Source organism: Chiloscyllium punctatum, chromosome 10 (genome assembly GCF_047496795.1).
Source record: "Chiloscyllium punctatum isolate Juve2018m chromosome 10, sChiPun1.3, whole genome shotgun sequence".
NCBI lineage: Eukaryota > Metazoa > Chordata > Chondrichthyes > Orectolobiformes > Hemiscylliidae > Chiloscyllium > Chiloscyllium punctatum.
This window is the reverse complement of record NC_092748.1, coordinates 42,802,856-42,816,887: the sequence shown is the minus strand read 5'-3', so window position 1 is coordinate 42,816,887 and position 14,032 is coordinate 42,802,856. Positions and strand designations below refer to the sequence as shown.

At 39.5% G+C, this 14,032-nt stretch overlaps 1 protein-coding gene across 5 annotated transcripts in view; it reads left to right on the top strand.

Moving 5' to 3' along the window:
- pms1 (PMS1 homolog 1, mismatch repair system component) overlaps positions 1-14,032 on the top strand; it is a 106,269-nt gene that overhangs the window by 12,401 nt on the left and 79,836 nt on the right. For 4 of the 5 annotated variants that reach the window (XM_072578995.1, XM_072578994.1, XM_072578997.1 and 1 more), the window contains exons 2-3: positions 5,936-6,093; positions 7,683-7,865. In XM_072578995.1, coding sequence (XP_072435096.1) covers positions 5,962-6,093; positions 7,683-7,865 — 315 coding nt within the window. In that variant the 5' untranslated portion in view covers positions 5,936-5,961. Of the gene's footprint in view, positions 1-5,935; positions 6,094-7,682; positions 7,866-9,233; positions 9,316-14,032 lie in introns of those variants that run through there. The other variant, XM_072578996.1, reaches the window with a different exon arrangement.

The following is a 14,032-nucleotide window of genomic DNA, read 5'->3' as shown; positions in this document are numbered from 1 at the left end:
GTAATTCCAGTATTACATATTTCCAAAATTTGGAATCCATTTGGAACATATACTTGCTTAAATTCCTGTAGTCCCTTTGTTATATTTAAAGCTACTCATCCTTTGTTCTTAGATACACTGTTGAAATGTCAGCACATGCCATTCTGCATTTTAAGAAGGTCAAAAGAGGAAATGCAGGGAATTACCAGCCATAAGCCTAACAACTGTGGTGGAAGTCTGTAATCAAGGATGGGATAACTGAAAACCTTGAAATTTTCAGTTAATCAAGTAGAACCAGCATGGATTCAAGATAGGTAGGCTAACCCCCTGACAAACCTCATTGAATTATTTGAAGAGGTGACTTGGAGTGGAATCTCTATAGATTTGTTTATCTGGACTTCAGGAAGGCATTTAATAAAGACCACATAAGACATTTAACTAAAGTAGAAGCCATGGAATTGAAAGCAAATTACTGAAAACAGGAAGTAGGGATAATAGGTAGACACTCAAATAGCAGATTTTGGACAGTGGTGTCCGACAAAGATCTGTGTTAAGGCCTAATTTATTCACATTATTTATTCGCAACTTAGTCACATATGTTGATGATGCAAAGTTAGGTGGCATTGTAGACAATATAAATGACAGTATAAAATTCCAAAGGGATATTGGTAGACAAAGTGAATGGGAACAACTTTGGCAGATGGAGTTCAAAATAAGCAAGTATCAATTTTCGACCAAACAAGGATAGCTTGAGGCATTTTGCAGATCGTATGAAATTAAATACATTGGATGTCCAAGGAAACTTGGGGATTCATGAGCATAAATCCGTAAAATATCACCAATTTTATAAATTTGTTATTGTAAAAGAGTAAAAAATTTTCAATAAATAAATGTCTAAACAAATCACAAGCAGGTGCAGAGAATAATCAAGAAAGCTAATGGAATTGCTGACCTTTATGTCTAAAGAACTGACATACAAGGATTCGGAAGTTATGCTGTGGTTACAAAATCCTGCTTAGACCCCACTTAGAGTACTGTGAGCAGATATAGACACCACACCTTGGGAAAGGTCTATCGGTCTTGGAGGGAAGATAATATATGGCTACAAGAATGGTAACTTAATTCCTGAAGTCAGATATGAAGAGAGATTATATAAATTAGGCTTGTTTTCTCTAGAATTGAGAAGGTTAAGGAATGATCTGCCCAAAGTCTTCAAGATAATTTTGGGAAAAGAAAGGTTAGATTAACTATTGCTACTTGAGGATTCTAGAGGAAGGGGGCATAGACCAGAATTAGGTCCAGACATTCAGGAGAGATGTTAGGATGCACTTCTATACATAAAGGGTGGTAGATGTTTGGAACTCTTGTACAAATGGCGGAGGATGCAGCATCAATTATTGATTTTAGATCTGTGATTAATGAAATTTTGTTAGGCAAAAGTATTGAGGATTGTGGGCCAAAGGCAGGTTTATGGAGTTAAACCACAGATCAGCCACGATCCCATTGAAAGACGGAACAGGCTTGAGGTGCTTAGTAGTCTACTACTTTTCCTATGATTTGTTTATTTCCAAGTTGCTAGAGATATAAGAAATTGATTTGTGACGTTCTACACTAAGTGACTGATTTGGTTATACATAACAGCAGACTCCAGGGATTTTATTCCTGCCAAAACTGACAGGGCTTACTTTGTTCTGATGCCTTTTTTTATTTATGCTGCTCTGCTTTACATCTTGATCGACTGACAATATGGGAAGCACGTTTGATGTCTTGTCCTTTAGAGATGAATTAGTTCATCATAAAGTTGAGTTTTTAGACAAATCCTATTCAAAATTTAATCGGCTTTCATTTAAATGGAATAGAAATTTATTCTCACATGTATTTGTCACCACACCACAGTGCCTATATTGGCATCTCTAGATAAATAAAAGATGCCCATGTTTCAGCATGGCATATCAGGATAGATTAGTAAGTTTTTAGGTAACTTCCATCATGCCTTAAACAAGAACAGTTAGAGTTTAAAAGCTGGAAGACATGAAACACAATAAATCTGAATGAATCCAGGACACTGTTACAGGATCTTGGAGAAATTGACTGGTACAAGAAGCAGCATCACTGCATCAACCAAAGGCAAATTTGGTAGGATATTATTGATAGATGAGGCGCTAGAGGCATGGTGCATGGAAAGCTTTTGGGAGATTTCCAACTAGCCCAGCCCCATCTCCACAATCGAGTTCAGTGGCAGCTTTGCATGTCAACAGCTGAATGTCAAAATGGAAGAAACTTGCCAGATGAGAGGTCCAAAGAGCTATCAAGAACTAGAAGAACAGCAAAGACTCCTGGCAGCAATGAAGTAGCAGCAGAGCTATTGAAACATGGCAAGAACACTGTCACATAGAGCTTACAGACCAATTTAACAAGGTCTCAAAGACTTGTAGAGTAGTCATAGCCAAGTTATCAATGAGAGGGAACCTTAGCAACTGAAACAACTGGAGGACCATAATTGGCTGTCAGTACCTGGCAGTCTTCAGCACAGTACTTCAAAGACTGAAATCAGAAGTTGACTGTACCCATCACAAAGAACAGGCAGGTTTCCAGGCTGGCAGATGATACTGCAAGCAGATGAGGAACATCAAAGAGTAGAGCCAATTGTCAAATTGTTTGTTATCACCTTTATTGATTTCTAGAAGACTTTCTGTAGCATTCATCGGCAATCAGTCTGGTACATCACAATACAATGTGGCATCCTGAAGTGTATATTAGCATCTTCAAAGCTATATACCACTTACTACAGTTGCTGCATCAAGATCAGCACAGGCTCTGTGGATTCCTTAAACATCATCATAAGGATATGGTACTGCTACATTTTCTCAACCTTTTCCTCTTGATTACTGATTTCGTAATGAGAAAGATGGCGGGTGCAGACTTCGACATCCTGTTGCAACACAGCAAGTTGATGATTTCTCTCTGCTGGACCAAGCATTGCATACACTCCAAGCTGTGACCATTAGTCTTGAGAATATTGATATTTAGGTTGGTGTATGCATTAGTGTAAGAAGGCTTAAGACAGTGATGACTAAGCAATAAGACCCCCTACCCCAATCAACACTGATTAACAGAATACCGAGGATGTTGACCATTTCCCATGAAATAGAGATTCATACAAGAAGTGGTGAAGCAATATCAGCCCTCCAGTTCCTTCATGTAGTTGAGGTAGCCAATGTCATGGTCAGCCAGGAAGCTATGACGCTCTATGTCCATTGTGGTACCAGCTGTAATCTATGCCAGCAAAACATAGAAGAAAATGACAAAGATATCATGTATGCTGGACATCTTTCATCATTGTTGACTGTGTAAGATCTTCATCATCAATTGGGGAGACAACATCACCAAAGTAGTAACAAGACAACTGAAACAGGCATGACACATATTTTTGTTTCCTGAATGTATTCCTGACCAGAGTGGCAGTAGCATGGATGCCGTCAATGGAAAAAGAAGATAGGGCCCTAAGGAAGATCTGGCGAAGTACCTCCAAGAGCAGGACAGCACCTGATCTGGAGCAAAATAAATTGAAAGGAGCCGGGGCTAGTGGTGGACTCTTGCTGCCCATTGACTTGCACAGGTCCGCAGGAGCTAAGTAACTTCGTGTAACAAAGTAATTGTGATTATATCTTTCATTTTAAGTGATTCCTCAAATATAACTTCTCTAATTGCTTTAAGTTTTTGGTTTAACAAAAATTATTGTATTGACAGAAATAGCTGTCATGTCTTTCTGCAGTGCAGCTTACATACTGTGGGAAAAATAATCTGAAGAATCTTCCTGTAGGTAACCTGCCTACATTGTCTTTATTGCATGGGTTATAAAGAGTAAGAATTTTTTTTTAAAAGTCCTACTTAAAATAACAGTTTTCCTTCCTGTAACAGCATTTCACCTGTCCCTGGGTAAAAAGGATCTTATAGTTTTGTATTTAATTATCCTTTCCAAAAACAGTGCACCAATTAAAAAAAAACTATCTAATGGTCTTGAATAATGCTTTGGTGATATTTAGGACAAGCTTGGTCCTCTGAATTTCTATACTCATGGACCATTCCTGGTAACCTCCCTTCCTACCCCCGACTCCCTTCCTAGCCTTTTTCCCCCTCCCTTCCACTCCTCCCTGCTACCAACTGCATTCATTCCTCCCATTCACTAACCAGTTCGTACTCTTTGCCTGTCTTCACTTATCCCCACCTCACCCTCACCCCGCCCCTGCCAGCCTCTCTATCTGCAGCTCCCCCTACACTAACCCCACCCCCAGTCCTGAAGAAGGGTTACACACGAAACGTCGACTTCTCCACCAACTGATGCTACCTGGCTTGCTGTGGTCTTCTAGCCTTTTGCCTGGCTACCATGGATCATTCCTAGCTGCTATTGATTGACAAATTATTCTAAAACAAACTTCACTGATCTAAAGTGGATGATCTAAGACTTTGCACATTAAGCTGCAACTCAGATGTTTAACAGATCCCTATTCTGACATGGGTGAAATAGTTTTATTTTAATTTACTCTAATTATTTTCAGCATATTCAGAGAAGAGTCAAATTTATGAGTTGCAATTTGTATTTGCACATTTTCAATTTAAAAACACCATGCATAATCTGTTCAAAAACTGAATATTTCATAAAATAAATCCTTGAAATATTTACTGATTTGAAGTAATATCTAATGGTAGGTAAAAAAGAATTGATGGTGTGTTAGCATCATTAAATATTTTAAAATATGTTTTGCAAGTGAAAAATTATAGCTTTGGTCAAAAAAGCATCAAGGGAAAGTTATGTATCCACTTAGCCAAAATTTACAGTAGTTATAATTAGTTATGGTATGAATTCTCAGAACTAGAATTGATGGTGGAAGTGAGCTCTGTTGTGAACAATTGTACAGAGAAACAAGGTAGTAATATGGAAATAAATGAGCAACATCAAGTAGATAACATACTTGGAGGAGGAGGTGTTATGATCATGTGGTTGACATTTATTATGTCCTTGTCATTTAATGATCTAGACTGTGTGAAATGCCTGTTCAAAGAAGGTTTACGCCAAATTACAAGTTACTTGTTCAGGCTTTTAAGGGAGGTATCAAATAGGGAGAAAATATTTGTTTTTAAAAGCAGTTAAATAGTTTCAGTAACCCAGTAACAAATTAGAAACATACAACACAGAATGAGGCCATTAAGATTACTGTTGGTGCTGGTTAGATGAAGGAGTTATCCATATGGTCCCATTCTCTTTCTTCTTGGCCGTACATTTTTTAAAATTCCTTTTTGAATGTATGTCCGATTCTCTTGAAAGTTGCTATTAAATCTGCTTGCACTACCAGTGTATTCCAAATCACACCTTATGTGAAAAATATTTCTCCTTGTATTGCCTTTGCTTTTTTTTTGTTTGTTATAAATCTGTATCATCCAGTTTTTCCTCCTGCCACTGCTACCAATTATGGAAAAAAGCACTCATTTATAATGTTTGTCACTCCACAACTGAGAAGGGATTGTAGTTTATTGATACACTTTAGATAATTGCAGCATGTAAATGTGTATTTATGCCTCTATTGTCTGTATCTTGCTCTAAATTCCTTCTAGTCTATGACTAGAGACCATTGGTGAGCAGAGTATATTTTTTGTTCAGACATGATTTATTCTGCTAACAGCAATGAATGGCAAACAAAACTACTACCAATCTGATGCAAAAAAGAGAATAATAAATTCTCCAACAACCATTGTAATGTAGCTGTATGGTGAGCTGTGGATTGCTGCAGTTGCAGTAGGAGTCATATATCAAAACATCTTTATGATACAAGTATTTGTGGAAATAAAGTTTTGGTATAAAATGTGTTTAGAACATTTATGACGTAGGTTTTGTCCATTTTCTATTGAGAATTGGAACAAGCCTGTATTTTCTTTTAAGCAATATATCTTGTTACAGGCTTGAATTGGTTAAGTGAAACTATCATGCAACAGTTACCACCGGACACCATTCGACTTCTTTCAAGCTCTCAAACAATTTCCTCTGTTGTTAGTGTAGTGAAGGAACTTGTGGAAAATGCCTTGGATGCTAATGCAACGAGCATTGAAGTCAAATTAGTAAGTAACATTATTTTTATTTTCTAAATCAAGACTCATTCATAGACAATAATCATGTTCTATGTGGTTTGGAATTGAAAGTGATTGAAAAGTGCTGATCCAAATCATTTGATCTATTGTTATTTGAAAAATATTTATGATTGGTAGGAATTGCACCAATATATTTAATAGGTTATCAGTAATGAATGCATTACCCTGAATTTGGAGATCATTGACAAATTTATGGAGAAGTCCATTCCTGTAGGTTAAAATAACTGAAAATTCTAATATTTGATTGTTAGCTTTATTAGAGAAGGTTCACTGAAAATGTTATCTCCATTTTCAATTGGGGAAATTGGGGAAATTTCTAAAAATTGGAGATACTTATTGTTGACATAAGTTGAAAACCTGTTGTTGAATTTGGGTTTTAATTAGTTACCAGCACGACTCCACTTGTAAGAAATTTGCAAATTTTACTTTGAAAGGTTCGATATACACTCAATTAACTTCAGTACTTCAATGTCATCTGCACAATCCTTCACATTAGCATGTGACACCAGTGAAAGCAAAATTCTCACAGGTAAATATTAGTTACCATGTGAGTTTGATAATTTCGTACAATGACAGTCCACATCCTTTCAATGGTATCATTCAACAAATTAAATATCCTAATATTCAATAGTTTGCATTAAAATATTATAATAAATGAATATGTCTTGTGAGCTGAATCTTTGATCCACAAATGTCTTTTAGCCTTTTTGCACAATCGAAAATTTATCTTAAAAATCTGATGCTCTGAAGTTGTATCTTGCTGAACCAGTTATCATCACACAGTATGGGTTGCCGTGCTACTGCTCTCAACCCTATTGTTTTTAGGATTTTCTGCATGGTGCACCATAATTGCAGCTTGGAGCCATGTTTCCCTTGTCTGTTAGATGATGGAGTCTTGGAACTCACCTATCCATTAAGCATGCTAATTCCTGGGTAGGATAAAGAACAAATTGTGGAAATTTCACAAAAAAATTGTATAAATTTGTCATGTGCTCAGGCTAATCAAGCATATTGGAATTCTTCAATTTGCAAATTTGAACTATCTATCCCCTCTGATTCCCAGATAATCCCCAAGTAAAGTAAAAGTAGGAATATACATGAAGCAAACTTCTTCAATTAGTTGAATAGTCTCAAAGAACATAGACGTTTTGTCACCTCTATTATTCAGTAGTTCTGTCCACTAAACATTTATCCATCACCTTCGTAAAATGTATTTCATTTTCTGCTTTCATTGTTCCTGCAATGGATTATTGCAAACACTTATTGCCCTCTGTGTCTCCCAAATACACAAAAATGCAAAATGGGATATATGTGCTGAACGTTATGATTCTAGTATTGAATCATAATTCATTGTATTGAATCTTCACAAGATGCATTCTGCTTGCAATGTAAAAACATCAACTATTTATTCAGTAAGCTGTTTGATTAATTATTATTTTATAACTTGGTCTATTGATGCATTTTAAGGTTCTTTTGCATGTATTCACAATGCAGTTAATTTCAGGTTATAATGAATCTAAAAGAACCATTTTATTACCATTTCTTCATATATGAATCAGGAAAATAGTGGGCTTGATAGGATAGAAGTACGGGACAATGGTGATGGAATCAAATCTGTTGACACACCTGTCATGGGAATCAAACACTACACATCTAAGATTAGTCATCATGAGGACTTGGAAGCCCTAGAAACATATGGATTTCGTGGTGAAGCATTGGGTTCTATCTGTTCTGTAGCTGAGGTAAGAGATTGTTTGTTAGTTTGACAATCATTATTAAGGATGTTGTATTTACGTATTTGTCCAAATGCCTTTTAAATGTTGTTAACGTACCCCCCTCAATCACTACTGCTGGCAGCTCATTCCATATGCATACCACCCATTTGTGTTAAAAAGTTGCCTCTCAGGTTTCCTTTTATTCTTTCCCCTTTAACCTTAAACTGATGCCGTCTGGTCCTCAATTCCCCAACCCTGGGAAAAAGACTGCACTCACCCTATTAGATTAGATTAAATTAGATTAGATTACTTACAGTGTGGAAACAGGCCCTTCGGCCAACAAGTCCACACCGCCCCGCCGAAGCGCAACCCACCCATACCCCTACATCTACATCTACCCCTTACCTAACACTACAGGCAATTTAGCATGGCCAATTCACCTGACCTGCACATCTTTGGACTGTGGGAGGAAACCGGAGCACCCGGAGGAAACCCACGCAGACACGGGGAGAATGTGCAAACTCCACACAGAGAGTCGCCTGAGGCGGGAATTGAACCCGGGTCTCTGGCGCTGTGAGGCAGCAGTGCTAACCACTGTGCCACCATGCCGCCCACGATGCCACTCATGATCTTATCCACTTCTATAAGGTTCCCTTTTCCCCCTGCTTCCCCACCCCACACCCCCCACACCCGCTTAGTCTCCTATGCTCTAAAGAAAACACTTCTAGCTTGTCGCAACCTCTCCATGTAACTCAGACCCTTGAGTCCAGGCAACATCCTTGTAAACCTTTTGTGCATTCTTTCCATTTTAATAACATCCTTCCTATAGCAAGGTGACCAAAACTGAACACAATACCCCAAGTGCGACCTCGCCAACATCCTGTACAATTGCAACATAACTTCTGAACTTCTATACTCAATGCCCTGACTGATGAAGGCCAGTGTTTCAAAGCCTTCTTCACTGTCCTGCCTACCTGTAACTCCACTTTCAGAGAACTATGCACCTGAACTCCAAGGTCCTTCTGTTCCACTACACTCCTTAAGGCTCTACCATTCACCATGAAATCCCTACCTTGACTTGACTTTCCAAAATTCAAGACCTCACACTTATCTATATTACATATTTTGCCATTTCTGGGACTACTTCCCCAGCTGACCAGGGTCCTGCTGCAATATCTGACAACCTTCCTCACTGTCCATGGTACCCTTCTATTTTAGTTTCACCTGTAAACTTAGTAATCATGCCTTGAACCTCCTGATCCGAATCACTGATATTGATAACAAGCCGCATTGGGCCCAGCACTGACCCCGAGGCACTCCACTAGGTACAGGCCTCCATTCCAACAAGCATCCTACCACAAGTACCCTCTGCTTTTTACCATCAAGCCAATTGATTAGTCATCATGAGGACTTGGAAGCCCTAGAAACATATGGATTTCGTGGTGAAGCATTGGGTTCTATCTGTTCTGTAGCTGAGGTAAGAGATTGTTTGTTAGTTTGACAATCATTATTAAGGATGTTGTTTTTACGTATTTGTCCAAATGTCTTTTAAATGTTGTTAACGTACCCCCCTCAATCACTACTGCTGGCAGTTGTGTATCCAATTTGCCACCTCCCCCTGGATTCCATACGATCTAACTTACAGAGCAGCCTACCATGTGGAACCTTATCAAAGGCCTTACTGAAATCCATATGGATTATGTCTACCGCTATGCCCTCATCAACCTTCCTTGTCACTTCATCAAAGAACTCTAACAAATTTGTGAGGCACGATCTTCTACGCACAAAGCCATGCTGACTATTCCTAATCAAACCCTGTCTTTCCAAATGCATATATTATCTTATCTCAGAATCTTCTCAAGTAATTTACCTAATACAGTTGTTAGGCTTACTGGTCTATAGTTCCCAGATTTTTCTTTGCAGCCCTTCTTGAACAAAGGCACAGCATTCATTGTCCCCAGTCTTCTGAGACCTCACCCATGGCTAATGATGATGGAGAAGTATCAGGCAAAGCCCTCGCAATTTCTTCTGTAACCTCTTGCAGTGTTCTTGGATATATCTGGTCAGGACCAGGAGATTCATCCACCTTCATACATCCAACATCTCTACTGTGATATGGACTGTCCCCAAGATATTACCACTAACATCCCCAAGTTCCTAAGTCTTCATGTCTTTTTCCACGGTAAACACAGAGGAGAAATATTCATTGAGGACCTTGCCCATCTCCTGCGGTTCTACACATATGTTCACTTTGATCTTCGAGTGGTCCTATTCTGTCTCTAGTTATTTTTCTTTTAATATACTTAGAGAATCTCTTGGGATTCACCCTAATCTTCTCAGCCAAGGCTATTTTGTGCTGCCTTTTCACTCTCCTGATTTCCTTCTTCAGTAAATTCCTGTATCCCCTATATACCTCCAGGGATTCCTTTGATCCCAGCTGCCTATACCTGTGCCATACATCCTTTTTTCTGGTTAAAACCTCAGTGTTTCTTGTCATCCAGAGTTCCCCATTCTTGTCAACCTTGGCTTTCACTGTCACAGGACTATATAGACTTTGAGCTCAAGCTGCCTCACTTTTAAAGGCTTCCCACTTTCCGGAGGTACCTTTGCCTGTGAACAAACTACTCCAATGAACCGTTGCAAGCTCCTGTCTTATTCCATCACAATTCACCTTGCTCAAGTTGTAGAACTTGAACCTGTGGACCAGTTTTGCAGTTTTGTCCCTCTCCATGATTATTTTAAAATTAATAAAACTATGGTCACTGGTCCCAAGGTGCTCCACACTGTCGCTTCTGTCACCCGTCCTGCCTATTTCCCAAGAATAGGTCGAGTTTTGCCCCTTCCCGAGTAGGACCCTCGATTTACTGCTTCAGGAAACTTACCTGAATGCACTTCACAAATTCCACCCCATTTAAGCCCTTAGTGCTCTGGCACCCCCAATCTATGTTAAGAAAATTAAAATCCCCTATTATGACTCAATTACTTTTGCAAGTTTCCCCAATCTCCCATATTTGTTCCTCTAATTCCTGTTGACTATTTTGAGGGCCTATGGAACAGCCAAGTAATGTCTCCATCCCCTTCTTATTTCTTAGCTCCACCCATAAAGCCTCACTGATTGATTCTTCAGTTATTTCATCTCTGATTACTGCTGTGATACTCGCCTTGATCAAAAATGCCACAACCTCTGTGCCACCTAAAGCATCTGTACCCTGGTACATTAAACTGCCAGTCCTGTCTTTCCCTTAGCCATGTTCCTGTAATGGCAATAATATCGCAGTTCCATGTACCTATCCACGCCCTGAGTTCATCTGCCTTACCTGTCAGCCCTCTTGCATTGAAACAGATGCAGTTTAACACAACAGGCATTCCTTGCTACTGGTCATGTTCCAGCCTGACCTGTCTTCACTTTACTATTTCTGATTACTGTATCTCCTTCCAGCCTCGGACTTGCCTCCCTGCTGATGAGGGTTCCATTCCCCTGCCAATCTAGTTTAAATCTTCCCTTGCAGCAATAGCAAACCTGGCCACCAAGATATTGGTCCCCCTCCAGTTCAGATGTAACCCGTCCTTCTTGAACAGGTCACCTTTACCCCAGAAAAGATCTCAATGATCTAACAATCTGAATCCCTGCTCCCTGCACCAATTCTTTATCCATGCATTCATCTGCCATTTCCTCCTGTTCTTACCGTCACTAGCACGTGGCATTGGAAGTAATCCAGAGATTACCACCGACAGGGTCCTCGTTTTAACATTTTTCCTAGCTCTCTATAATCACTCTACAGGACCTCATCTCTATTTTTACCTATGTTATTTGTGCCAACGTGCACAATGACTTCTAGTTGCTCCCCCTCCCCCGAATGTTCTGTAGCCACTCCGAGATATCCTGGACCCTGGCACCCGGAAGGCAGCACATCATCTTGGATTCCCGTTTGCGGCCACAGAATTTCCTGTTTGCCCCCCTAACTATTGAGTGTCCTCTCACTAAGGCCCTGTTTAACTTTACCTTTTCCTGCTGTGCCCCAGAGCCAGTCGTAGTACCACCAACCTGGTTGCTGCTGTGTTCCCCTGAATGGTGATTCCCCCCCCCAACAGTATCCAAACTGTTTTCGAGAGGATTGGCCTAAGGGGATTCCTGCACTCTCTACCTACTCCTTTTGCCTCTCCTGGTGATCACACAGCTACTCTTTGCCTGCACCTTAGTGTCTACCTCACTAAAACTCGTATCTATGAAGTGGTCAGCATCTCGGATAATCCTGAGTGCATCCAGCCCCTAACATGGCCTCCCAGGAGCTGCAGCTGGATGCACTTACTGCAGCTGTAGTTATCAGAGAAAATAAAAGTCTCTTTGAGCTCCCACATTCTGCTGGAGGAACATGCGACTACCCTAATTGCCATCTCATCTGCTGTAAGACTTAATATATTACAGGCAGTTTCCCTGTGATACACTTAACTGAGAGTTGAAGAATAAGAATGTAGAAGTATATCAGAAATAAGAGCAAGAATAAACTCCTGCCTCCTGCCTGCTCTGTCATTCAGTGCAACCACCACTGCTTCATCTCCACTTTCCCATTTAATCTCTCATTACTTGATTCCCCAGTAGACCAAAAATCTATTGATCTCAGCCTTGAATATATTCAAACGGCCTAGCATTCACTCTGGGGAGTAGAGACTTGCAAACATTCACAATTCTCTGAAGAAATTTCTCCTCTCTGTTTTAAATCCTTATCCTGAGATTGTGCCCTGATGTTCTGGATTCCATGGTGAGGAGAGACAATTTACCCTGTCAAGTCCCTTTCAGAATTTTATTAAAATTTACATTTTAACCTCAAGAGAATGTAACACAGTTTAGTCAGCCTATCATTATAGGACGACCCTGTCATCCCAATCGAGTTAACCTTTCCTGCACTGCCTCTTACTTTCTTCCCCAAGCCCATTACTGTATATATATTGTAAAATTTCAGTTAGCAGCACTTTTGCTGCAGGGGGAATACTTAGTACATCCTTCTCTAGAAAATGAAGAGATGGATATTGAATTGTTTCTGCCATATTAAAGGATATGTGTATATTACCTGTGATTTCCCAGCATTTGTTCCTGATTTTAGGCAGGCTACTTGGGGAGCTCACTGAATCGGTTCTTGCATACTCACAAATAAACCTTTACAGGACTGGGGAAGGGATTAAAGAAATCTAGAACAGTACTGCATGGAAAGAGACTGTTCGTCCCATCATGTCTTGGCAGGCTGTTGTAAAGGACTATTGAGCATACAAATTAAGAGCAGAAGTTGGCCATTCTGCACTTCAGACCTGCTCCACTGAACTATTTGTATTCTGAGTCCCATGTTCCCATCTATCCTGATAACCCATCTCCCCCTTAGTAGTATTCAATGACACCACTTCTATCACCTCCTTAGGTACATGCATTCAAAAGTTGTACAAATCCTCAAGGGAAACAATTCGCCTCATCTCTATTCTAAAGGGGCATCCCGTATTTTTAAAACAGTGACTTGACTCTAGATTGATCCACATAAACATAAACATAATTTCCACTTTGTGAAGATCATTTAGGATCTTATATACTTCACACAACTTCTAAAGTCCAGTGGGAACAAGCTTGATCTGTCCTTCCAACATTTCCTCCTAAGACAACTGACATAATCCAAGTATCAACGTAGTAATCCTCCCCTGAACCATCTCCAAAGTATTTGTGTCCTTCCTTAAAGAAAGATGCCAAAGGCGCACATAGTATTTGAGGTATGATGATACCATAATTGAAGTGTTACAACCTTGTTTTTATACAAAACTAAGAACTGTGAATGCTGGAAATCTGAAACAAAAACAGAAATTGCTGGAGAAACTCAGCAGTTCTGGCAGCATCCATGGAGGGAAAGCAGAGTTAATGTTTCAGGTCCCGTGACTGTTCTTCTGAACACAATTTGGAGCCTTATTTTTATGTTCAATTCTTCTTGTGATAAAGAGAAGCATTCCAATAGTTTTAAACTCTTGTGCCCATAAACCAACCTTTTGTGACTCATGCACTAGAACATCTAGGTCTTTCCTGCACCTTGGACTCTGTACTCATTCTCTACTTAAATAATACTGTTTTATTTTTAATTCTTCCTGCCAAAATGATCAATTCTACATTTTTCCATACAATACTCCATGTGTCAGGTTTTTGCCCACTGCTTCCTTGTTAT